The 25,983-nt window shown below is 39.2% G+C and overlaps 3 protein-coding genes across 7 annotated transcripts in view; 1 reads left to right on the top strand and 2 right to left on the bottom strand.

The window, feature by feature from the left end:
- The window catches only part of LOC117814439 (G2/M phase-specific E3 ubiquitin-protein ligase-like), an 8,277-nt gene extending 1,599 nt beyond the window's left edge, over window positions 1-6,678 (bottom strand). Inside the window, exons 1-8 of one of the 4 annotated variants that reach the window (XM_034685774.1) lie at window positions 6,240-6,676; window positions 5,202-5,414; window positions 4,792-4,927; window positions 3,160-3,641; window positions 2,001-2,317; window positions 1,660-1,841; window positions 1,343-1,515; window positions 635-849 (exon numbers count right to left, since the gene is read on the bottom strand). In XM_034685774.1, the coding sequence (XP_034541665.1) occupies window positions 635-849; window positions 1,343-1,515; window positions 1,660-1,841; window positions 2,001-2,317; window positions 3,160-3,641; window positions 4,792-4,927; window positions 5,202-5,414; window positions 6,240-6,526 (2,005 nt within the window). In that variant the 5' untranslated portion in view covers window positions 6,527-6,676. Of the gene's footprint in view, window positions 1-634; window positions 850-1,342; window positions 1,516-1,659; window positions 1,842-2,000; window positions 2,321-3,159; window positions 3,642-4,791; window positions 4,928-5,201; window positions 5,415-6,239 lie in introns of those variants that run through there. The other 3 variants (XM_034685775.1, XM_034685773.1, XM_034685776.1) reach the window with 3 other exon arrangements.
- neil1 (nei-like DNA glycosylase 1) overlaps window positions 1-15,373 on the top strand; it is a 21,053-nt gene extending 5,680 nt beyond the window's left edge. The window contains exons 2-10 of one of the 2 annotated variants that reach the window (XM_034685779.1): window positions 7,967-8,446; window positions 8,523-8,642; window positions 10,247-10,355; window positions 10,448-10,541; window positions 10,667-10,788; window positions 11,978-12,005; window positions 12,110-12,180; window positions 12,259-12,472; window positions 15,238-15,373. In XM_034685779.1, coding sequence (XP_034541670.1) covers window positions 7,992-8,446; window positions 8,523-8,642; window positions 10,247-10,355; window positions 10,448-10,541; window positions 10,667-10,788; window positions 11,978-12,005; window positions 12,110-12,180; window positions 12,259-12,472; window positions 15,238-15,284 — 1,260 coding nt within the window. In that variant the 5' untranslated portion in view covers window positions 7,967-7,991 and the 3' untranslated portion in view covers window positions 15,285-15,373. Of the gene's footprint in view, window positions 1-7,966; window positions 8,447-8,522; window positions 8,643-10,246; window positions 10,356-10,444; window positions 10,542-10,666; window positions 10,789-11,977; window positions 12,006-12,109; window positions 12,181-12,258; window positions 12,473-15,237 lie in introns of both variants that reach the window. The other variant, XM_034685778.1, reaches the window with a different exon arrangement.
- Window positions 15,370-25,983, bottom strand: man2c1 (mannosidase, alpha, class 2C, member 1). The gene is made up of 26 exons (XM_034685772.1): window positions 25,677-25,983; window positions 23,696-23,821; window positions 23,478-23,601; window positions 23,312-23,382; window positions 23,024-23,201; window positions 22,742-22,931; window positions 20,659-20,765; window positions 20,465-20,575; window positions 20,264-20,356; window positions 20,041-20,157; window positions 19,862-19,957; window positions 19,630-19,775; window positions 19,177-19,300; window positions 18,586-18,707; window positions 18,408-18,493; window positions 18,171-18,317; window positions 18,007-18,086; window positions 17,826-17,920; window positions 17,633-17,737; window positions 17,094-17,250; window positions 16,857-17,000; window positions 16,322-16,431; window positions 16,155-16,234; window positions 15,917-16,059; window positions 15,728-15,831; window positions 15,370-15,633 (listed from the first exon to the last, which is right to left on the bottom strand). Exons 1-26 carry the CDS (start codon window positions 25,775-25,777, stop codon window positions 15,522-15,524), a joined length of 3,069 nt encoding a protein of 1,022 aa, XP_034541663.1. The 5' UTR covers window positions 25,778-25,983; the 3' UTR covers window positions 15,370-15,521.

Raw genomic sequence — 25,983 nt, 5'->3', positions numbered from 1 at the left:
CTCAAATTTGGTACATTTTAAAATCATCTGTGCCATTATAAATTCTCAGGCAACTGTTAAACTCATTCAATTTCTCTTATAGATCACTTAAGGTAGTATTTCATCTAAATGTAACTATTTTAGGAATAATATATTAAATAATAGAATAGAATAGAATATACTTTAATAGTCCACGGATGAACAGCACATCAATGTGAAGCTTAAAAGCTCCCCTTAAAAGCTCAGGGAGAGACTCCCTGCTATGAAAATGAATAGAAAATGGCCATGATCGACTCAAAACTAAGCAGACACATTGGATTACCTATAAACAGCGTTTTAATGCTCTTGCACAGTTACTGTGTTTCAAGACCTGCTCATTTAGTTCCTTGCCGGAATTGTGTGTTTTTAGGGTAACAACGTTTTTATGTGTTTTTAGCCAACAATTTTTCCATTAAGTGGGTATGCAGCATGACTATGTAGCTTCATGTTTACCATGCCTTGTATAGGATTTAGTGCTCTGCCCTCGGTACCGGGGGCACTCGGGCTAAAGTGTTTTTTAACTGATATACCATGACAAGATGTAATGCAGTACTAATTTCAAGTGAGAAGATATTTCAGTTCATACAAGACACGCTTAAAACACTTTTACACTAACCTTCTGCATCTGTTAGGTAGTCTCTCCAGTATGGAACAACAACTTCTTCCGCACGCCTTCTATTGCTGCCAACTGGAGATAGGCGGATGGTGAAAAGGCTGTCAACCAAGTCAGCAGTGAGGATTGTAGGAGACCAGCATAGAAGGGGGCGAAAACTCTCCGGGTGAGCTTGGATTTTGTCCAGCACACCAAGTGTTCTCAGTCCATCCCGAAATCTGAGTAAAAATCACAATTAGTTTTTAGTGTTTTGATATATATAGTGTACTGTATATACAGTGGGTTCCAAAAGTCTGAGACCACTAGCCAAGATACTTCAATTTTCGATTTGTTTCAAATGTAATGCTATTTTCTTCATTACTAATGATATCAGCTTAATCATTTGAGTGGAAAGTTAAGTATTTGAAAAATGTATATGATTTTCAAAATATCTTTAGTATTTGGTGCGTTCCCCTTTTGCTTTAATGACGGTATACACTGGAGCTGGCATGGACTCCACAAGATTGTGCAAACCCTGAAGACCCACGTTATCCGTAAGCCGTCCTGACCCACTGTTGCTGATGTTAGCACTGTTGCACTGTTAGCATACACTATTAACCTGACAGCCGAAGGGATGCAGAGACATTAGACGCTGCCTATAGAACACCTGTGAAGCACAGGAGCTGTCTGAGTTACAAAACTGCGACCCCCTATTAGGAGGTGTGTGTGTACCTCTCAAAAGGACCACGCACTCTGTGTATCACTTGGAACATCAGGATGTCATCTACAAGCATATTCCTGTCTTCCAACCTCCGCAGCGGCCTTAGGCAGCCAGCATTGGACAGGTACTCCTGAAGTGGCTCTGTTGTTGCGAGCAGATCTTCAAATGATTTACACTCTGTGACCTTCCAATAGATACATGAAATTAAACTTTAGCAAAGTGAATTTAAAGTGCTGTAATCAAAAGTCTTCCTCTCTACACTTGTCACCAGGGTAGAAGCAGACATGCAAACACCACAACATATTCTAAAACTGAGGGGGAAATGTACCCTTTTAATTTTTTCGAGCAGGTCACTATCCGCAACATCTTTCAAAACTGGATTAGCACGTTCTGGGCCATCAACAAGGCAAGAGAAGAGAGTTGGGGACAGAAAGCCTGCGGGAGGTCCGCCATGTACAAGGCTTACTGCGATGGCCCTGCCTGCAATGAAGTACCGGTCCTCTCTCATGGCTAGAGAAAAAAAAGTTATATATTTGACATGAGTTTCGAACATGAGTACAAAGACTTGACAAATACCTTTACCATCAGATAAAATATAGTGATAAAGATGCAATAAATGATTTCTGGAGTTCAGCACCTCAATGATATGAGATTACAATCAATACATACCAGTACTGTTAAAGGCCAAGTTCATTTTGCCTTCTTCTCCCTCGAACATTGGAGATTGGGGCAAGGCTTCCATTAGAAGTCTTAAAAATTCTCTTCTTGGTCCACCCAAGTCGACAGCCTCTTCAGGAACTCCCATGTCATCAGAAAACCTGACAGAAATGGTGTGACATGGATCGTATGTCCCTCGTTTAAAACCTCTGATGGCTCCATCCAGGACTGTGGCTCGGTTAATGTTAAACTTGCATTTCTTGTGATGGTTTATTTTAGTTGCGAGGTCTTGCAAAATATCCCTCTCTGGCACAAAACATGCTGTGGTCCTTCTGAAACAAACATGATAAATATAAGTTAGAGAACACACCTTAGTGTCTGCACCAAAAACACCAGAGTAAATTCCTTGTATGTGAAAACCTACTTGGCAATAAAGATCTTTCTGATTCTGATAGTGTGGCAGGGTGTGTGTTGTTCATGATCACCGAGTATTTTAAATTCAGTAAATGATTGTCACGTACAAGTATATTAGTAAGAATTTGGTACAGTAAAAGTCAATAGGTTGTGATATGGAGCAGATAAGCTAGCAAAGTTCTATAAACTGCGTTCCCAAGCATGCTCAGTGGCATTTGCCATTCAAGTAACCTGTCTGCTGAGAGTAATAATGGTATTACTGTTATAAGTCTTTGTAGACAGTACGTGTAAGTAGTTATTTGTTGTCGGTTTGGCTCTGCATAACATTTCTTTTTAAATAATAAAAATATAGAAAATTGCCAGCCTTATCCTTTAACTTTTTATACAACATATACATACCAGTACTGTAAAGGGCCAATAAACACATTATATTAGCATATGTGAGAGGTCGGTTGAGGTTTATTACTTGGTTATTCCCTTGTGTTTGACATGGTTAATATGAACCCCACAATTTCTTTTTTTTTTTTAGGATAATTAAGTTTGATACTGCATCCTTATTTTAGTATATGCTCTAAATGTTCTAATGTAAATTTGTTTTTTCAGGCTGGAGGATTTTTGGCAGTTGATATTAAAAGATGTTGTGGATGCGCTGAATGGCTTTCAACCAATCAAAATGAGAAGATTCTAACTAGATAAAAAAAAGTCAGCAATTACAACAAAACAGTTGGGTACCGTAAAACATTTGCATTTTACCAACCTTTCACTCTGCAGGCTTGCTAGTATAGCCTGATTCAAGTCCTCCTCATCAGAAGACATGTCAGACAGTGCAGCCACAACCGAAAGGTAGTTGTCATAGTTTGCTGACTGATGCTGTGTCGAGCTAGAGGGTAACACAGAAGTCAGCACCAGATTTGGCTCATCCGAGGTTGTTCCTCCATATGATGCGGTAGAAGGCTGACTTTCGGTAGGGCAGCTTCTTAGTGAGCATGATGGCAACTGATAAGAACTGGTTGAAGTGCTGCTGTAGTTGGGTGAGCTGCTGTGATGAGGGATGAGTGACGAGGGATAAGTTTCAACCTCAGGAGTGCAGTTTGGTGGGGAGGCTGTTGTAACATCGTTGAAGCTCTCTGAAGAGACACGTGAGTATATATCTTGTGTTAGAGATGAGGAGCGCAGCTGCCTCGCTGAAGCAGGGTTTACCTCACAATTCTCCTCACTGCTGTAGCCTGAAAGATCAGCCTGGGAACGACATTTAAAAAAATCAGATAAGCTGAAGTTCAACTTTAAACAAAACAGTACCTGGAAAATACCATCAACACCGTGATTATAGTGTTGTCATGATACCAAAATTTTGACTTCGATATGATACCAGCCTAAATATTTTGATACAGATACTGAAACGATACCACGGCAAAAATCTAAAACATTAGGAAAAGTAATGGAATAATAGATGACAGAACATGAAACTTGAAATTCTTTGGGGGTTGTTTTCACAATAAAAAAACTGAAAATATTTTGATTATGTCATGTAAGGTTGTGGAGGTTGTGACAATGTATAACATAAAATTGAATACCATTAATGATTTGATTTTTTTCCATTGTAATTTCATATGTATTTATTCAACGTAGCTTCATACTATTGTTTGTTTCATATCATACGAAAACTTATGCACACTTTTTTCGTACAATATTTCTACGTCTTCTACCAGTGGTTTAGGCAACAAAACTAGGGGGTTTAGGGTTAGGGAAAGGGCATGGCCAGGAAGCCCCGGTAGAAGTCCCGCCTCCTAATGTGGACCTCCAGGCTTCTTATACTACACTGTTGTTGTTGCCTTGAAGACCGCCTCCACAATTACGTCAGTTTCATACGGATTCCACTGCATTACTTTCCGTATCATATCACACGAACAGTGCATGAGGACAGACTGTTTTATCACAACTCTAACCTAAACAAAAAAATATGCAAATGTGATTCACATTTTGTGTCTTGTTTTAAGGTAATTAACTCTCCAGAAATCGTAACTGTTACTTCTTTTATCATCTTTAACAGAAAATAAAATGTCACAAATAGAGCCATTATATTTTATCTTAACAGATTAATGTAAACTGGATGCTGTTCTACCTGTACAGTAGGTGGCGGTATGCACTAGAAGTTATTGCAATCTGCCCAAAAAGCACAGAAGAAGAAGAGGTGACTTCCGCCAGCCACTTCCCTTTTCGCGTTGTTATCAGACGGATTTGATCAAATTCTTATAGTTTCGTGGGTGTTTTGATGTTCAAAAGTGTTTTCATGTATGCATGTTATGTATGCATGTTATGCACCAATTATGGGTTGTTATTATTATTATCACAATTCTCTGCAGGTCAATTCAAATGTGACATAACATACCATAACTGGCTTTGATGGTCTGATGTACAGGGCTTTAGATTTATATACTTTATGTATGAGATTTGCATCCAGCTCCTGTCCAGCACGCAGTTTGGGCAAAATTAATCTGTTGCCACATGCCATCAGAAACTCTAGGCTGAAAAACAGTGGGTATAAATGCAAAAGGTTAAAAAACAAAAATGCACAAGACACATTAAAACTGATGCACTGACAGTCTGTTTTCCTCTTTGAAGATAGACAAAGCAGAAAACCAGCAGTTAAACAATAAATTTAGGTTTCCTAAATAGTTTAGGTTTGGTCTGTTGCATACATGATATAATTTTATGTAAATTTCTCCACTTGAAAGGACAAAAATGACCTTTTTTTCATTTAGTAGTTTAGCCTTGATATAATAACATAAAAGTCCTTACCTCACATCAGCAGAGAGTTTTTCTCCAAAGGCATCCCTTATTTGTTCAGTGACAGTCCTCTGGTCCCAAGATTTCTGGAATTCAAATCCATTCAGTATATGTCCCTGTTCATGCAGCCGTTGCTTTTTGCGATGCTTGACGACGACATTGCTTGATGGCCTTGGAAGAAGGATGACGTCTTTGTTGAAAGTATCATGAAAATGTGTTTTGGCCCTACAAAAACATGAGACATAATCAACACCAAAAAACATGGCACAATTTAGGATGGTTTTTTTTTTAGAATCCTATCACCGCTCTTTTAAAAAGTTGGCAGCCATTCATTTTATCATTCATGCCCTTTAACATTTTTAAAGAAAAGTACATCAAATCATTTGATACATTCAAATTAAAAAGCTGATAGATTAACATGAACGCAGAATTAGAAAACAGAAAAGGCTGTCCTGCAATGAAATACAATAACACTTAGGTCTGAACAATGTGACAATGGTCTGTAGTTTCAGTCTATGGTACATTAAACAGAAGTTCTGTTCTCATAAATATGCAAATGACACATTACACAAACACAACCTAAAAAAAAACCGTCACGATTTCGCGAGGAAACGTACCGCATAACGAAATGGCAGCAGTCCGATGGGGTTAACAGGTTTGTGATTAACGTTAGGCATACAGTTTTCGAATTGAGCTAAATCAAAGCTAAAGTTAGCTTAGCGTTAGCTGTTTATGTTCGTTTTGGGTGATGTGGAGCGGAGTGAAGCGGTTTGCCTCTGCACCCTACCTGGCGGTGAGCGAAGAGCAAAACGCTTGAAATGTGAAAGCAGAGATAGTGACCCCTTTATAAAAACGCCTCACCTCTGGTGTTTGTCATTTGAATAATTCATTAATTTCTAAACGGTACGGACATGAACACTAGCACAACTATGTTAGGCTAACGCTCACGTTACAGCATTGACTGAAGCGTGTTGCTAAATTAGCAAACGTACATTTAGCTAGGATAACTCTAGTAGATTGACAGCTCACAGTTAAAAACGTTGTTCTTACCTTTTCTTTGAGCGGGAGCTCCAGTTCCCAAAATGCTGCTGCGTCTGGTATCGCAGAGACTGTTGGCCTTGTGTTGCGACCGCTGCAGGGTTGGCAACTCGGGAGCTGCTCGGCCTGAACAGTTGACGCAGCTCACTTTCCGTCGTACTGTGGCTGGCGGTCGGTGCAGATGTCCTCTGCCGCTCGACGGAAGAGGAGAGGGATGCTATGGTTTCGGGGAATGTTAAAATGTTCCTTAAAACCCCTATTGCCTGCTGCAGTGTTTGCCTCTCCTCTCCTCCTTCCATGCTGATTTTGACCTGAAATGACCCTGCTAGAGCTTCTCTCGGCCAATCACAGCGCGACAAATGAGCTGCCTTCCGTTTCCACTATACTACTTCCGTTTCAACTATACTCTCTCTCACACACACATACATTCTCCTCTCACATAGCTACATTCTCTCTCACACATGCATACATTCTTCTCTCACATAGCTACATTCTTTCAGACACATACATACATTTTCTTCTTACATACATATATTATGTATGTGATAAATATATAAATATGAGAGTGAAAATATTTGTGTGTGAAAGGAGAATATATGTGTGTGAGAGTGAATATATATGTATGTGAAAGGAGAATATATGCATGTGAAAGGAGAATATATGTGTGTGAGAGTGAAAATATATGTCTGTGAAAGGAGAATATGTGTGTGTGAGAGTGAAAATATATGTCTGTGAAAGGAGAATATATGTGTGTGTGAGAGTGAAAATATATGTCTGTGAAAGGAGAATATATGTGTGTGTGAGAGTGAAAATATATGTCTGTGAAAGGAGAATATATGTGTGTGTGAGTGAAAATATATGGATGTGAAAGGAGAATATATGTGTATGAGAGTGAAAATATATGCATGTGAAAGTAGAATGTATGTGTGTGAGAGAGCCAGAATGAATTATGGCTTGTACGGCCCCTCATAAATGTGCATGCTTCACACGTACTCTCTTTTGGAAAACACAGGAGTCACTCAACACATCCACAACACTCAGAACAGAACAGAATTAAAAAGCCCTTTTTAAGGCATATGGGTCAGTTTGCCTTGAAAGTAACAGCTACTAAATGGAAATATACAGAAGTCAGTAAAAGTACACATCATATTATTAACCTTTATTTAACCAGATAAAAACCCATTGAGATCAGGATCTCTTTCACAAGGGTGACCTGGCCCATAGGTCAGCAGCACATGTCATAAAAAACAGTAACAAGAAAATGACAGTACAAGTTAAAACGTACAATTTATGGATGCATAGTGTTTTACAATAGGAATAAGAGGTGTGGAGGCTGTAACAAAACAACAAACACTAATTTAAGGTTTAAAACACAGGCACTGTTCAGTGCTCTGACGCTGTCTGTCCCTCAGTATAGAACGAAAGGCTCCAAGTGTAATAAGTTCAGAGAGTTTTAGTTTAGTCTGTAGAGCATTCCATGCCATGGGGGCAGCAAAGCTGAAAGCTCTTTTTCCAAATTCAGTCCTTACTTGAGGAACAGATAAAACAAGAGTAGTGCAAGAACGCAAGGTATAGGAACTGATTTTTCTCTGTAATAAAGCATACAAATAGTGAGGAATCAAGCGCCTTATATAAAAGTTATTCAATAATAACCCTTTCAGATAACCTTGCATCCTCAGCATCCTTATACAGCTGGATGTACCATTTTGCTGTCTAATCTTCATTCTCTGCATTTTCAGCACCGCTTCAATTTGTTCCAACAAAATGCCCGAGGGACCAGAGCTCCATTTGGCCAGCCTGTACGTGAATAAAATGTGCGAGGGAGTGGTGTTTACTGGATCGGTCCAAAAATCTGAAGTCAGCAAGAGTCCTGATGTGCCCTTCACCAGTGACTCCTACCGCATCACAGCCGCTTCCAGAGGGAAGGAAGTGAAGCTCACGCTGACACCCATAAAGAGTGATGAACCAAAGAAGAAAGGGAAGGCAGGGCACGCCGACCAGCCGATGGATGTTGTCTTTCGCTTTGGGATGTCAGGTTTCTTCCGCTTCACCTCAGAGGACGATCTGCCCAAACACTCCCACCTGCGTTTTTATACCCAAGAGAAGCCCTGCAGAGTGCTGAGCTTTGTGGATGTACGCAGGTTTGGCAGCTGGCAGTCCAATGGGGCGTGGCAGCCTAGCAGAGGGCCCTGTATCATGTTTGAGTACAACAGCTTCAGGTTAGTAATGCTTAGAGTGTCACCTGTCATAACTTAATTACACCGGTCACACTGACCAGTTTATTATTTTTTACAGGGAGAACGTGGTGTCACACTTGTCTAACCCCGCCTTCGACAGACCCATCTGTGAAGCTCTGCTTAATCAGAAGTACTTCAACGGTATCGGGAACTACCTGAGAGCTGAAATCCTTTTCAGGTGAGAAACGTACAAACATCAGACCTATCCCAACAATACTTATAAGTGATGCAGGAATACTGACTTTTACTTTTTTGGACTGGGTGTCCTGACAACTCACAACTACTTAAATAATAGATTCATCTGTTGCTTTTACCGTTTCATGGATTGCTCAAGATGTTGTAAAATGACTTTTTCTCTGTTGAAAAACATTTCAAATCACATCTGTCTAAACCCCAAATTTATCAAGTTAGAATTAAATAACGGGAAAATATCAACACGTTCAGGTTTGGGAACCCAGCACCAGTTTTGATTGGAATACTTTTAATTAAAATGATTGAATTATTTATGAATAAGCAAGATAACTGCATGGTCATGTTCAGTTGAATGGAACAACATACCAACTTCTATCAGAGAGCTCAACACATACCGCTCATTTAGTTTTCATTTGAAGCAGCAGCTCATAAGCAACCAAATCTGTAAGCACTAAACACATCTCCCCCTGTATGGCGTTAGAATTTGTCCTGTGTTTTTTAACTTACTGTTGCTTGCTTGTTTTGTCTATTCATTGTGTGCATCTGTTGCTCAGTCTATACGTTGCCTCATTTGAATTGCATGCAGCTAGTTTAATGATTGGTAGTCACTGCCTGATGCAAATGTGTACAGCACTGTTAAATGTTGTCCTGTTGTGTCTGCATGTGTCTTCTTTAACATTTCCTCATTGCTGCTTCCTGATTGTCTTGCTCCATGTATTTTATGTCCATGGACACTTTCTCAAAGTCGGTCATATTATGTCCTTATGTAGCTTTAGTCATTTTTAATCGTATGGTGCTATTTGTACTTTTCTTTTCTTCTCTTTTTTGTTTGTTTGTTTGTGTTTTGGTTTCTCCTCTACCTTCTTATTTTGAGCTTATTTTACCCTATTTTATCTTTGTTTAATCTTGATCTTTTTAGGGAGCCTTTTTAACATCTGTCAAGGGAATACGGATGTTAACTAGCCTTTTGGCTAACTCTGGCATATATACAGAAGTGTTAATTAATATGCATGGTCCTTTTAAATAATAAATAAATAAGTTAATTATCTGGTGGTTCCAGCTCTAAATAGCAAAGCTTCTTTTCTCTGTCTTTGTATAAGTCAGTGCAAACACTCAGTTATGCAAAGCCACAGACTCCACTGCCATTACCATTATACACAACAACCGATGGCTTTGTGTTGTCATGTATGAAAGTTCTTCAACTAGATTACTTTAACATAGAGTGCCCACACTTTAGGGTAAAAAAACGAGTTTTGGTATCAGTGTAGGTGCAGACAAAGATGGAATAGTGTATCCGTTATCATTTGTTAAGATTCTTTCTTTTCAAAGGAGGCAGTGTGTATTTTCTTCAGATGTCCCCTCCCAGTATCTTTCCCTTGAACTCTCTGTTGGTTAGAAACACTGGCAGCATAGTTTTCACTACAGTAAATAATAGGTGTCAAGGTCGTCTTCCCTCTGATATGAAAAGAATAGCATCCTTTCACTTCAAGGTATTTCTTCCTGTGGGGAGGCATGATTCAGACCCACTTCTAAAACAAAGGAGCCTTCTTTCTTCCCAAAGTTGTTAATTATTTTTTTTATTTTTTTCAGGTTGAACATCCCACCTTTTGTGTCAGCACGGACCGTACTGGAAGGTCTTGAGTCAGAGGATTTCTCTGAAAACAAGAAGCTTGTGAAAAATGAGAACCCAGACAAAAAGGTAGACGGGCACATTTTTTTTTAAAATCACGCGAATATATGCTTTCACCGCTTTTCATGTTGTGACAGTGCCTCTCTATTTTTGTGCAGCAGAAGTCAGGCAGGGCTAAACAGAGGAAGATGAAAGAGGAGACAGGTGACCTGCTCAGACTGTGCCATACAGTGCCTCTGGAGGTTGTGAACATGGGTGGGTGGTCATGCTTTTACTCACTCAGGGTTAGCTTTCACTCTGAGTTATCGGGAGCACTCTTCAAAGGTAATAAAACAAAACTGAAACAAATACGTCATGTTTTGATACATTTTATGAAACAGGAGGGAAGGGCTATGATCCCCAGAAGCAAGACTACTCTGACTTCAAGGCCTGGCTGCAGTGTTACTACGTGGAGGGAATGACGTCTATACGGGACCACAATGGAAGAACTATGTGGTTTAAAGTGAGTTCAACACAACCTGTATTTATGGGATATATTAGGTTCTTGTTGCTCTAGATCAGGGGTTCCCAAACTTTTCAGCCCGCGACCCCCAAAATATAAGTGTCAATGACTTGCGATCCCCACTGCCCCTCTAATGTGATTTAATGTGGCTTCATTTGACTGGTCTGGAGAAAATGACCCTACCTATACGAGCATGTAGCTGTGTTTCCTGTGCCGTTATGAATTAACCTACTGCTACTGATGCTTTTGATAATTAACCGTTCACTAACCCTAAACTTAGGAGTCATCTGACAAAAAGAAATGCAGAAAACTCATTACATTTTCTATTTTCAAGGTTTTATTTAAAGTTTAGCTACTTTAGTGACTATTCTGACCTGATTTTAGTCACTGTCTGGGTGCGGGAGTGAGGTGTGTTTGACGCGCTTCTAAAAGAATCCAATGTCCAATCCGAGGTTATTGTTGCGTTATTTCTTGCCCTTTATTGATCTAAATGATAAACAGGTAAAGACAACTTACTTTGAAGGTGATATGAGTGATGAGGATAACAGTGTGGTCTAAGACGAGCTCTAAAAACCATGTGCCCTTCCCGTTCCCAAAGATCACTACTTCACCTGTGCCCCTTTTGTAGCATTTACCTGTCCGTTTACTTGAAGTGCTCCTTGTGGTGATTGTGCAAGAAACAAAACAAAATACAAAAACAACATAGGTAAAATGGCTCATACAGCTACTATTTTTGTCATTATTTTTTACTATAATGGGTAAAATGTACTATTTTTAGATAACTTAAAAAAAAAAAACATACTGGAGAACATCTCACAACCCGTGATTTGTGTCTCGCGACACTTCTGGTCTCATTTTTGCTACATTACTGATCCTTTTTTTATTTTTTTTGTGCATTTTTGTCATGTTGAAAATGTTTTACATTGTGAATCAAACACTTTGCACAAAGTTTTAGAAGCAAAAATGTCATTAATAAGTAGATGGGGTTTGTAAAACCTAAAGTTTGCCCTTCTTCCCCTCCTCATTGTGGGAGAGGGAGAGTAGCTGTGGTTGAATGAGCCAGGGAATGGATAAAGATATTGATGAGAGGTTACTGCTCTATGATGATTTCTTTTTTACGTGAAGTTGTGCTCATGGTACCTTGACTCTGGCACAGGACTGGATTCTAATATTGTTTTTCTATTTTCAGGGAGATCCAGGACCCATGGTGCCAAAAGGTATGCAATACTTCAAATATATGAACCGAGCATTTTATATAAAATGTATCAAAAATTAACTGAAACATTAAGCTAAACTGGTGGCCATTTTTCTTCCACTACAGATGCAAAATCACCCAGGGCAAAAAACAAAATAAAGAAAGAAGACGACCACGATTATACAAACAAGAAAAAAGTATGTATAACACATTGTTTTCTTAATCAACACCAAACTTAAAACATGAAACTCTTAAAACCTGTTTTATTTCACAAGGTAACCAAGAGTCGCTCTGCAAGCACCACAAAGAGAACGGCTATCAAAAAGGAAGCTGTGACCAAAACTCCAAAGAAAGAAAAGGATGCAGAGAAGGAAACCGGATCCAAGAGAAGAAAGACTGAAAAGAACCAAGACGAAAACACATCCCAGGATGAAAAGACTTCAACTGCAGTTAGGAGGAAGGGCAGCAGCAAGGAGCCAGTTATTTCAGGTACACTCATGACAGTCATGGATAGTCTTATGAGCCAAATTTTTTTTATGCAGGGGAAGTTTTTTGTTGAAGTCCCGAGAGGCTAGTCAGGAAAAAATGATCAAGTGATCCATTGTCTATGTCTGTAATGAAACTTTATTTTCCTCTCAAGTACTTTATACTGAGGAGCAGGTTTTGCCAGGGTTATCTTTAGAAGATCTGCAATTGTTTTTTATTCATCTTTGAATAGGTGAGGAAGTTGTCTAGTGGAAATATGTGTATATATGATGTGAGTTTAAAAATAAGTGAAAAAAGGAGAAATAATGAGATATAAATAGTTTATAGAGATAATGAGAAATAGTTTTCCAGGGTATAGCGACTACAAAGAACCAAAAGCGGCTGAGAGGCTGAGGTTGGGCCTAGTTAGTGTCAGACGCGCTAAAAGCAAAAATCACTATTGCAAAAAAAAAAGTAAGTTTAACCTTTTATTAACGAAAGAGGATAATCAACTCATGGTAAAGTGCACAAAAGAAAATAAGCAATAGGGGAGAATGGGGTTGTTTGTCACACTTTTTACTGTTTTGATGATTGCTCATAATCAAAACATCTTTCAATAGTCATTCCTACATTAAATTGAAGCTTAAGGTGTTGGCTTGAAATGTGTATCCCTCTCATTTTCCAACTCATTATAACACGGGCAATTAACTATCAAAGACACTCTGATACATTATGACAACCAACCCCATCACGGGGATGGTTGTCACACACTATGGGGTTGGTTGTCACAATGGTATTTTAACAGGAAAATCTTTTTAAAAAAGGCAAGAAGGCAGAACTACATTTGAAAGTTTAATTGCACTGACAAGTGATAGGCCTAACTTAATGTATTTTAACATAAAATGGAAGGAACATGAACAGGAAACACATCTTTAGGCCAGCCTTTATAACAACATAAAGAACAAAACAAATAGGCCTAACAATAACGGCCTACTCAACTAGGCTACATGCAGTCACTGTCTGAGTTACAGTGATGGCAAATGTAGGGTCTGCGCATTCAAACTAATTTCACCATGCATGATTTTGCCAACATAGGGGTTGGTTGTTACATGTGACAACTGACCCCAAAGAGAATATGACGACCAACCCCAACTGGAATTTTTTGCTAGCATCAAGGCTAACAACCATCTAACAACTGCTTAGCTAGCTAATAAAATCTAAACTATAGCTTTCCCTTCACACTTTGTAAGGATAACACTTCTTTTGTTATAAACCCATCGTTTAAAAGCCTAGAAGAAAAATACTGAGGAGCTGAATATTTACAATTTGACATGAAAAACACAAAAAGTCCTCTCACCTCAAGTTCAGCTGTCTTACTCCAGAGACGACTATGTAAGTGAGCTCTGATCCTAATTCTGGAAATGTCCATACCCCAATTTGAGAGACAGTGCCTTCTGGAGGCAAGATATAACGAGTATGCCAACCAACCCGTGTGACAACCAACTCTGTTCTCCCCTAATAAGCGAAAAGTAAGCGGTCAACAAAAAGTACGGAGACTCAGCTGACCCCCTCTCTACCTGCAAACAAAAGAAAACAGGTAGCCTAAATGAACCCAATATCCCCGCCCCTAACACATGACCCGTAAATAACCTAATTAACTGACCCCACGATAAACCATATCTTAAACAAACACCAAAAATAACCCCATAAAACATATACAAACAATAAACTACCCTAAACTTCAAAAATAAGATACAATAAACACTTGAATCCCTCATGGCTCCTCATTTTTTTGTGTGTCCATTAGCAACTAAGTTTTGTAGGTGTTTTTTCCCCTGTAATTTCTAAGTTACCATAAGCCTTTCGTGAAGAAAATGTAGTGGCAAGTGTAAAAAAAAGTTTTTAAGGATGTATTTTTTTAAAACGTGAAATTAATTTAGGCAACAAGTGGCTAAAGTGAAACCATCATCCTTTGTTCCAGAGCAACTACAAGCATATGTTTTCACTCTATATTGGAGTTAGTCAGTCCTCCCTCCCACGTCTCCAGTTGGTGCAAAATGCAGCCGCTCGCCTCTTAACTGAAGTACGTAAGAGGGAGCACATTACTCCAATCCTGGCCTCCCTCCAATGGCTACCTGTGCACTTTAGAGTCCATTTTAAGATTATTTTATTTGTTTTTAAATCTTTAAATGGTCTGGCCCCGCCTTACCTCTGAGCTCCTTCACCCCTACACTCCAGCTCGGTGCCTCAGGTCAGCTGATCTGCTGCTCCTGGAAGTACTGAGGTCAAAACGGAAGCTCAGAGGGGATAGAGCTTTTTATGTTGCTGCTCCTAAATTATGGAATGAGCTTCCCCTCCACATCAGACAAGCCTCCTCACTCTCCATTTTTAAAACTTGTCTTGAAACCCATTTTTATTCCTTGGCTTTCCACCCTGCATGCCACTCTGCTCCTGTTTTAGTTTACGTTTTTATTTGTTGTTTCTATTGTTTTTATTGTTTTATTATCCTGTTTGATTTGTTTTATGCCTGCATTGTTTATCTATTAATGTGCAGCACTCTGTTTCGGCTGTGGTCGTTTTTAAAGTGCTTTATAAATAAAGTTGAGTTGAGTTTTCCCCCATAGTTTTAATTTCTAGAAAAAAACAAGTAGTAGTTGTAAGAATTGTATGATCAACTTAAAAAAAAAGGATCACATCAATGTAGTTTTCTTACTTACCCCCTGAAGGTAACTGCACTTCTGAAAGACATGTAAACAGAATCTTAACCTGAAGGTTTTGTTTTGTTGCAGGTGCACAGACTTGCAGTGGAAGAGTGACCAGACAGAGCAGCAAGTAAAAGCTAAAGGGAGAAGAAACAGCTGTATGGGGCATTTTTATGTTTTGTACTTTCTTATATATTTTTTAATAAAACATGTTTCTACAAAAGTTGTGCACATTTTTATTGATCTGATACAAAAAAAATAAAATAAAAAAATAAAATCTCTGATTAGCTCAAAGTGATCCTCCTTTACTTGTCAATGAGATGAGAGCAGCACCAGATGTGATATTTAGTTTTGGTAAGATGCAGTTAAACTCAGAAGATGAGTAGAAGTGACATGATTTGAAATGGGCTGAAGTTCAGAGTGATTCCCTTTGACGTAATGTGTGCAGGATGGGCCGGGTCTTTTCTCTCCAACAGATCACAACTGAAAGAGGACGAAAATAGTTTTGTTCATAGAAGACAATGCCTTGTATGAAACCAGACAGCTGTAAACAATATACAAAGAAAGACGTGCTTACTGCCAAGCCTCCTTGATTGGAAGGGTAGTGCAGAGAGTAGCAGTCACACGACTGCCGTGTGACTCATAGAGACGGACAACTAATGCCCCCTTCCTGTCCTCGGCCTATTGTTGTAAATAGAGTAAACAGTCATCAATGGGTTCAGTGGAGTAAGTCAAGCTAGGTCAAGCGTTGGATCTAAAGGTTCACCTGTTTGATGGTCTCAAGGATGACTGCTGCAGAGCGGACTGAGAAGGCACTCCACGACTGGGTGTCAGGAGCGCACTGGATTGACCTCAGAGGGTAGTTCAGATTGTAGGCGAACTGGATGACGGAGGCATCTTGGAAGGATCCTTAATTTCAACACAGATTATTAAAGTACAAGTTGTCTCAGGTTTTTTATTTATGTGTCACAGGAGCATGTTATTTGAAAACAGTAAAACACTACCTGTGTGCGGCATGATGGCGTAGCTGAAATGATGAGTGCCCATGTCAGCATTGGCATCTGGGGACTTTGGTGCTCTCAGTCTAGGACAAACACACAATTTAATGCACAGACTAAATACATCTAAGCTCATTGAATTGTTCTGTTGGTTGAACAGTAGGAATCCTCACAATGATAGGGTCATAGTGTTCTTGTGGACTGAGTATCCGTATTTACAGTCATTCAGCAATGCAACTCCAAAGTTATGCTCAGACAGATCGGCCCACTTGTGACCCCAAACCTGAGAAGAAGAAAAAACTACGAATAAAACAAGGCATTTCACCAACACATCTTTAGTAAAAACATCATCACTGATATCAGTCTTATCAGGGGAACATCAAGCTAGCATAACGAATCTTTATTCACACAGGAGCATCCCTCAGGTATCAGGATTTTCGGAGCTAAGTCGATCTCAGCTGCAGGGACCAGGGTTTATATTTTCCCAGGCTGTTTTATCTACCGCCCAAAGGTTCCTGCTACAAGGTTAAAACTTTCTCAAAACACAAGGAATGTAGGGCAGAACTGTTTCCTACTTTTCTGATCTTTGTAGACACAGCCACAGTGGGCTGGTAGAACCTTTAACTACTTGAGAAGCATTCCCTGTGAACATAATTCCTTGATGCTTTGGTAGAAACATTACTGTAGAGATTGATTATAGGGTCTTACTTCAAATCTGGCCCAGTCCCATGAAGTGTTCCTGTGTGTGGGCCTCTGTAGATGGCCAAACTGGATCTCGTAGGTGGCATTGGGGCTGTGTACTCGCACGGGGAACTCCACTTTAAGGAACTTGTGTGACTCAGCCCATGTCACCTGAAATTGGAGAAGGCAACCCAGGTTCTAAATCATGTGTGCTGAAACTATTTTACACAATGCATCAGTGTTTTTTTTTTTTTAGAGACACACCTCTGTGTTAAACTTGACATAAGGACACATGGCATCCACGATAATCTCCTGAGTGATGGTGCTCTTATCGCTGATCCTGAGGGTGTAGCTGATCCTGCCTCTGAGTGGGTCTGAAGACACCACATGAACGGGCTTAATCACCTCCAGAACCGGCTTCCTGTTCGGCAGGTTCGACAGTGTTTAGGTTTTCATATTCACATCAATCAATCAATCTTTATTTATATAGCGCCAAATCAAAGGAAATGTTATCTCAAAATCTTATCTTAAAAACAGGTCTAGACCGTTCTCTATGTTCTATTACTAACAAAGACCCAACATCAAAACAGGATAAGATCAAGTCCCTTCTTACAGAAAGGACCCAGTCTTATCTCATCTTAACTTTGTAGTATTTAGCTAGTTACAGTGGTAAAGACAAACTTCCTTTTAACAGGCAGAAACCTCCAGCAGAACCAGACTCATGTTAAACAGCCATCTGCCTCGATCTACAAAACAAGCTATTACTGTGACATGCATCTAGATTCAACAGTAATGACTGACACCTTGTCTGCAGGTGGTAGTCCATCACATCCCAAGCATCCCAGTACAGAGGGACATCATTAAACATGACAAACTGGTTCCCACGACATCCGTCAGAGATAGCTTCTCTGGAACAAACAGAGAGGCAGAGGAGATGTTAGTTACTTTTATTTCTCTGGGAGAAAACGAAAGCTTTCACATGTGGCTCTAGAGTACCTGTTTGCATCGATCAAACTCAGTGATGCCAATGTGCCATCTTTGTTTATGACAGTCTTTAAAATCCCATTCTCCATGAGGACAGTGCCATCACCCTGTGAGATCACATGACATCTCTGTTAGCATAATCAAATTACATCATGGCTAAATGAATTAACCACTGTCTGGATGTGACGCACACCTGCACAGTGACAGAGACTGGAACCACAGGCGGTGTGTCTTTGACTGGAGACAAACCCATGCTGGGAGCTTTCACCAGAGCTGCAAAACAACAAACATCAAACAGCATTAGATATACAGTAAGAGTTTTGAAAGCAACTAAATAATAAACTTCTTATCACATACCCAGACTAGATTTTCCAGGAGCATCTTGAACCTGTACCACTTCATGGCGCTCCCATGGCAGAGAGTTGAACACACCAGCGTCTCCTCCTTTTGACCCCAGGACTCCAAGAGCATTATTCAGCAGTGAAGCACCATCACTACGTATTTCTAAAACACAGAGTGATGGTGGGCTTTTATTTTGCAAAACAACAAATCAATTTGACTCTGACTTTAATGGACAGCTACCGGAAACTGTACCTTCATAATACCTGAGTGCATCCTCCACAACCAGCTCGATGCAGCTGCCTGGAATCACATCATGGAACTGGTTCAGAAGAAGCAGCCTAAAAGAATTCACAGAACAGAAACAGCTTTGTAACAGTAGCAGGAAGACTTATTTATTTATTCTTCCTCATCAAAGGGTGTGTTACTGAACCTCCAGAGCTCCTGCAGTTTGTCCTCAGGATACTGAAATGCTTTGACCTGACACAGTGCCAGGCTGCTAGCTATCTCTACATCGTGAAGCAGTGTCTCACACTGACGGTTCCCTTGTTTAATCTGGAATAAAAATTGAGGCAACATGAAAAAAACTGCACATCATTAAAGAAACAACACTGAACAACTTAGTAGATCCCTAAGATGGAGAATTTTGTATCCAACAGGTTTATATATAGCAAAATTAAATATTAATTTTAGGGCAAGTACCACCCTTGTCTTTGTTTCTGCAAATGTATTATTTTACACAAAAAATATTTAATATTAAAAAGAATCAAGACTGTTAATAAATGGTAAAATTAGTAATTGTTCTAAGTATTTAAATCTCCTAATTCCTCTAAAGTGAGTTGGAGTATTATGTTGTACATCCAGAGTATATTTACAACTCTGAAACATCTTCATTAAAATTGTGTTTTACAAAGTTTACTATTTTTCTTATGTCCAATTTTTTCTGCTTGGATTCACAAATTCCTCTCAGAGACCAGGGTTGTTTCCCTCTAATGTTAGGACCCTGAAGAGAGTTTTTTTCCACCTGTGCCTGTGTAGTGTAGGTCCCGTTATGCAGCTCCAGGAAGAGCTCTCCAGTCCAGGTGCAGAGCAGAGCTGAGTCAGCCTGGAGCTGAGAGAAAAGCTTGTCAGGACTGGATGTCTGAACCCTTAGAAACACAAGAATCAGAGACGGGAGTTACCACTGACGACTCTGGTTACACCTCTCTTATTCACTCTGACTAAATTGTGACTACATTGCATAGCATTGTATAAAAAGCCAACAATGACATCAGCAGACATCACTCACATCCTTGTTCAACAAGAAAGGAGGTGACTACTGCCTACGTGCTAACATGCCCAAATTAAACTTCCTAAAGTGCAGGAAAAGTTAGTATAAAAATCATGACTGATTTATTCATTAGATGTGTTTCCACCTCAGTTTGGGCTTTGTCGTAACTTATGAGTGCTGAGTTTAAGTGTGGGGACAGGAACTGACTTGGGAAGTCCATCTGTGTCCTGGACCAGGTGCAGCCTGTCTAGCATGAGCTGTGTGGGTCCTCCCCCGCCATCACCAAAACCAAACAGCACCGCGCTGTGGTTTGCCCGCCCTTTGTCTTTGTTTTTCTTCATTGTTTTCACCAGCTGTTGAAACCCAGATAAATGCAAGCTTGTAAATACAATCTTACCAGACTCAACATTCAGAAAGCTTAACTGAAATCCAAACTCACTTCTTCAACCTTGCCCTTCATTTCGTAGGAATTTCCTGGTGGGAAGTGGGTTAAAACCTTGGAGCCATCCAGACCTTCCCAGAAAAACGTGTTGTGCTTTGGGAAAGAGAAATAAAAACTATGAATTCAAAACCTCCTCACTTAGTTTTACTTTCACATGGTTTGGTTATTGTTCTTACAGGGAATGTATTGACCAGGTTCCAGCTCAGCTTCTGTGTTAGGAAATTGGATATGCCAGATCCCTGCATGATTTGTGGAAGTTGGGCAGAGTAGCCAAACGTATCCGGAAGCCAGAACTGAAAGAAAAACATACAATCTTGAAATGAAACCTGTGTGAGAAAAAGAAGTGTCCAAAGATGCAAAGCAGCAGGTTGTGTGTTTTCTTTCTGTACAAATGCCTACCTCTTTGCAATGGATCCCAAACTCTTGGTTAAAGAAGCGCTGGCCTTCCAGGAACTGTCGCACCATGGACTCACCTGAAGGCAGGTTACCATCCTGACAGGCAAACATTCAATTAGCATATCTTAGCCTGGGATATTGAGAATTCAGTAGAGTTAAATAATCAAGATAGGGGAAATATATTTTTTGCAGGTACAAGCTCACCATTTCTACCCAGGTTCCCCCTACTGGAATGAACTGTCCTTTCTTGACGTAATTCTTAATCTCAGAGAAGAGGCCTGGATACCAGCTCTTCACCCACTGGAACTGCTGAGCCTGGAGAGAGGAAAAAAAAGTCAAAACAGAAGCATGGATTTTTTAAACTTGAATAACTGAGAGCTGCATTTATGGTGAATTACCTGAGAGCAAGTAAAAATAAAATCAGGGTTCTTCTCCATTAAACGGATCACTGTCACCCAGCTTCGGCCACATTTGCGGATGGTCTCTTCATAGGGCCACAGCCAAGCTGCAGATACAGAGTACATACAGACTAATATAACCCAAGTAGGGGATGAAACTTTCATCTCATCACTCCTCAAATTTCTGCACGTAAAACAAATTAGATCAGGGTCTAGACAGCAAACAAGAACGATGTCATGCTACTGCAAGAGTTGTCTGACTGAACCTTTTTTGTTTTTTTGTTTGTTTGTTTTTTTTAAATACCTTATTTTAAATTTTTTGTTATATAACAAGACAAGAAAACAGACAGACAAACCATAATAAAAAGGAAGGAAAGTAATAGGCACGCACATCATTGGAATGGAAAGCTATCAAAAGACAAAACACAAAACAAAAAAAACAAACAGACAGAACAAAGAAAATATGCATACATACATGCCCATGCTGTCATCTAACAGCAAGGTGAGATATTAAATCAGTGTCAGACCAAAATGAAGAAAGTAAATAATTGATGACATTCCACTGTCTAAAAGTCCAAGGGTAAATTAAAGATCCACTAGCAGAGTCCATATGTTCTGTCTAAGGTGTAACAACCCACCATCAGCGCAGTCCAAACAATGCCTAAATTAATCAGGTAGCAGTTTTTGTACTTTTGATATATTCAATAAAGGGACCCCAAATTTTCACAAACTTAGTGTATGAGTTTGAAAGAGTATGTCATATCTCCTCCAGGTACAGACAGGAAACCATTTCACTCAACCAACAGTTAAAGGAGGGAGGCGTAGCTGACTTCCACTGACACAGGATTGCTCTCTTAGCTATAACCAAACCAAGCTTTAAGGCCTGTTGCAGGGCAGATGGAGGAGTGAGAAAGTAATCGGAGCAGCCTAGAATGACGGTGAGGCAGTCGGGAGGAAGTGATTTGTTGTATATGCTACTGTATAGCTTGAAGATCCTTTCCCAAAAACTCTTGAGTACAGAACCAAAAAAGATGAGCCACAGTCCCCACATCTGATTTGCATCTGTCACATGCAGCCGAGACAGTGGGGTAGAATCTATGTAATTTAGACTGAACCTATTATTATCAAATTTATTTCCCTACTTTGATGCAAAAAAAGTCAAGATTAAGTACTGTTGGAGCACAGAGAGGGTAACAGATTGATTCTTAAGAACAGAATATACCTGAGTCTCAATACTCAAATCTAGACAGCCCAACGCACAACCCAAATGCTGGAGAGAATGTGGCAACGATATGGCAGACCACACACACATATTTTTGGGGTTGTCCGGCTATTAAAACCTTTTGGGAGGATGTCCATAGAATAGCCAGAGAAGTCTTGGGCTATGATTTTGTATTTTCTTTTCTGACTTTTTACCTGGGAAACATGGACTTAAAGTTACCTAAAAGTGATAGATACCTCTTGAAATTTTTTATGGTTGGCGAGCAAAAAGGCCATAACAAGGCGATGGCTCTGTAGGGATCCACCCACTACTAATCAATGGATAGACATTGTGATAAACATTCAAAGCATGGAGCATATGACTTACAAACTAAGACAGATATGAGACTTTTTCTGGGAAAAATGGAATACATATCTCACACACAGAGGTGATAACCTAACTTACATTTAATATACTTTGATCTATGTAAACGATGTTGTTATTGCTGTAGTTTCTGGTGACTATATGCATCTCCCCCAAACTGTTACTGTTAATACTGGTGTTTTTGTTGCTCTGTGACCTGTATAGACAGAACATACAACTGTAGCTACTTCCTTCTAATTCATTACCATTATTATTTTTATTAATATCATAATAACTATTATTATTATTAGTAGTATTACTATTATTGTTGTTGTTATTGTTGTTACTGTTATTATTTTACATTCATTTTAATTTATTTCTATTTCATTTAATATTCTACTTTAGGTTTTTACTCTTTCCTTTACATGACTTGTAAAAATACAGTGCAACAGAGCTGTTGTGTATCTTGTATCCTAAAAGATGTTTGAAAAATAAAGTATTAAAACAAAAAGGATATACCTGAGTCTATGTGGCAGTGACCCATTGCATGAGCTGTGTGCTGGCTCTCTCCATTCCTCTGGCTGAAGAAGTTGTGGGCGAGGCTTCGAGCTTTAGAGAAGGTGTTTGTATCAGAGGGATTGCAGAGGTTTACCATCTCATTGACGGTGAAGAGTGCCTGATAGCTTCGCTGCTCTCCCTCCCCGAGTTCCTGTGAGGGAAGAGGGAAGATTTTATAGAGGTTTATTCTTTTATTGAACCTCAACTAAAGAAAAGCATTGCAGTAGCATGTTTTAACTGTACCTTGACAATGTCAATCAGCATCTCAAAATCAGTAAGCAGCTCCCGCACATCTCGGTTGAACACCACCAGCTCAGCCTTCTGTACAGAAAACTTCTTGCTTGGATCTGGTGCTCCTATGAAGGTATCCTTACCAGCTCCAAAAAGCCCATTACAGGCCAACTCTACATAAAGAGTGAGACTAAAGAACAACAGGAAATATTCAGATTTTTATGGAGGCCAGCGAAATAGCTCAGTAAGCACAGTTAGAGATGCAGTGATGGAAGATGAAGTAAGTTTTAGTTAACTCACCTGTGTGGCTCATCATCTTTCAGACAGTCAGACAGGATGTAACTCGTCTTTTCTCCCTCTTTAGTGAGGCCCTGAAATGTAACACATCGCATGCCAAAATGAGAGACGATAATGGGTTAAATATATAATGTCTAGTCCACTTTGCATTACACTACTGCTGCGTTACCTGTACTGGCTGCTCATCCCTCCAAACCATTGCTTCTCCATCACTTTCCCACAGAAGATGAACCTCTTTCCCTCTCCAGGACTCAGGGATTTTCAGGGTCACTTTAAACCAGCAAGTCCACCACCTTTATAGAGCATCAAAGACTTTGGTTGTTGCCAAGATCTTAAAAGTGCAACCAAAGATGTGAGGGTGATAAAATCTGACACTATATAACTTACGTGGGTCCAAAGGTGTCACCCAGTTTATGAGGGGCAAAGATCTGCTGGGAAGCTTCGCTAAAAGTGATTCTTTTGGGGGACAAGAAAGAGGTAATGGACTCCAGTGGGCAAGAGTCTCCATAGAGCCTGTACAGACAAAAAAATGATGTCAAAAACATTTTGTATGTAAAATCTGTTTGTAATTCAGTTTGTGAAGTGTCCTGTTAACTGTTTTGTGACATCCTGTAGTTTTAAATCTTTATGTTTTATGTAAGTACCTGCCTTAGGACTACAGATTAAATTTAGTCAGTCTAGCCGTCATATATCCAGTGGTGGACAATAACAAAGTAAATGTACTTCAGTACATTTTTTGAGGATCTGTACTTTACTTGAGTATTATTATTTGGGCGTACTTATTACTTTTACTCCACTACATTTAAAAGACAAATCTCATACTTTTTACTTCAATACATTTCTATCAGTGCTCTAGTTACTCACTACTTTTGCTTTGAAGTCAGCTGATCAATTTTCTTTCCTGAAATCAGATCCCAAAGACCGTAAACTGTTCGGGTACTTGTGGAAATGCAGATCAGTCCGTTCATTTAGTATTGGTAATGATGACTATGGCCCTGATCCCCTGAGCACCACGGCCTTATTTTAAACCCACGTTTGAGGTTTTTAAATAAAGAATGATACGTTTTGTAGTAAATCTCTGATCTTTTTACCACACAAACTTCATTACAGCCTACAAATCACCATCTAACCTGAGAAAGCATGTCGAGGTCTGTAGCGAACACACTTGTTTCATTCCAGATGAACATTTCAAACTTGTCTGTGCTTATCGTAACTTAGAATTGCATGGTATACTTTTTAGATATTAAATAATGTTTTCTAGATAAACAGAACATAGCAGAAGGTACATCCATGCATTCTTGACTGCCCCCATGCTTTGTGAAAATAGGTTTGGAGATATTTTAAGAAGTACTTTGAATATTTAAGTATTTTTAAAAGCAAGTACTCCAGTACTTTAACTCAAGTAATAATCTGACAGAGCAACTTTCACTTGTATTGGAGTAATATTTGACCTGGAGGATCTATACTTTGACTTAAGTAATGAAGCTGTACTTTACTCTCTTGACTGCTGCTGGCATTATAATGCATAATATACTGTATTATAATTATCTTTGCCATATTATATTATGTTATGTTATGTTGTATGTTATGTTATATTACATTATTATTGTAACTACAACTCATGGTCATATTACATACCCATATTTATTTTTATTTATTGCTTAATTTGTCATTACCAACCATTATCACACCATGTCAACCTGTCACTACTGAAACATTTTTAATACTGCCTGTAATTACTTCTATTTAATCTAATTCTATTGTAACATTGTATATATCTAAATTGTATTCTAGCTTTATTTATCTATTTTTATTTTTACTTATTTTATTTTATTTTATTTCATTTTATTTTACTTATTGAAACTTCTTCTTGATTGTACTTATGTCTGGGTTGCTGTAACAACTGAACCCCCCCCCCCCCCCCCCCGGGGGATCAGGGGATCAATAAAGTAATATCTTATCTTATCTTATCTTTGTCCACCACATATATCCAATATCTCGAACCCTAACTCTAGACCCTGAATTGGATGAGGAATATCCAATCACATAAAATCATATATATTCTGGTGCTCTGAACAAATCTGCAATTTACAACTTCTTGTACTTTCACAATAAGTGTTAGTGTGGATGAATACATACAAACAGGAGTTAATTTATTTGCACAGCTTAAGGCATTGTTTAAGAAACAGCTGTGTCATCACACGTCACTTAATTACACCTCATCCAAACTACAAATGTGTAGCCACTGTGATTCACGTGTGACAGTCGTCTGTACAAACTGTACTGTCAAAAACAAAACATGAATGGTCTCCCATGTATTCAGTGAATTACAGTGTCAGTCAGTGCAGTGTGAATGAAGCAGCCTCACCGTCCTCTCAAGTTGCAGTCGGTGAAATAAATATCAGAGACAAATTTCTCTGCCCTCTCGAGCAGAGTTCTCCTGTTCTTCAGCACGGGTTGATGATACATCACGAAAACAACCTGCAGAGTTTTTCCAACTGAAAGCACCCAAACCACGGTGAGGTGAACTCAAATCTCCAGGCGACCCGGAAGTGAAATGTTTTGTTTTTGTACTTACAGTAAGCAGCCGCTAGAGGGCGGTCGTGTTCAACAACTGCCAACAGTGACAGCCAGGGAGCATTACAGTATTTCTCATTTGCTAAAACACATTTCTT

The sequence above is a fragment of the Notolabrus celidotus genome, chromosome 6, assembly GCF_009762535.1.
Source record: "Notolabrus celidotus isolate fNotCel1 chromosome 6, fNotCel1.pri, whole genome shotgun sequence".
Lineage (NCBI taxonomy): Eukaryota > Metazoa > Chordata > Actinopteri > Labriformes > Labridae > Notolabrus > Notolabrus celidotus.
The sequence above is the reverse complement of the archived record's forward strand: the minus strand, read 5'-3'. Positions and strand labels throughout refer to the sequence as shown.

What these genes read in the sequence shown, in the direction of transcription:
- man2c1 (XM_034685772.1), bottom strand. Translation starts at nt 25,777, where the DNA reads ATGTATCATCAACCCGTGCTGAAGAACAGGAGAACTCTGCTCGAGAGG. An exon ending in TCCTTGAGACCATCAAACAG is followed by an intron (nt 15,832 to 15,916) that starts GTGAACCTTTAG and finishes TTACAACAATAG; the next exon opens with GCCGAGGACAGGAAGGGGGC. An exon ending in CCAATCAAGGAGGCTTGGCA is followed by an intron (nt 15,634 to 15,727) that starts GTAAGCACGTCT and finishes GTCCTCTTTCAG; the next exon opens with TTGTGATCTGTTGGAGAGAA.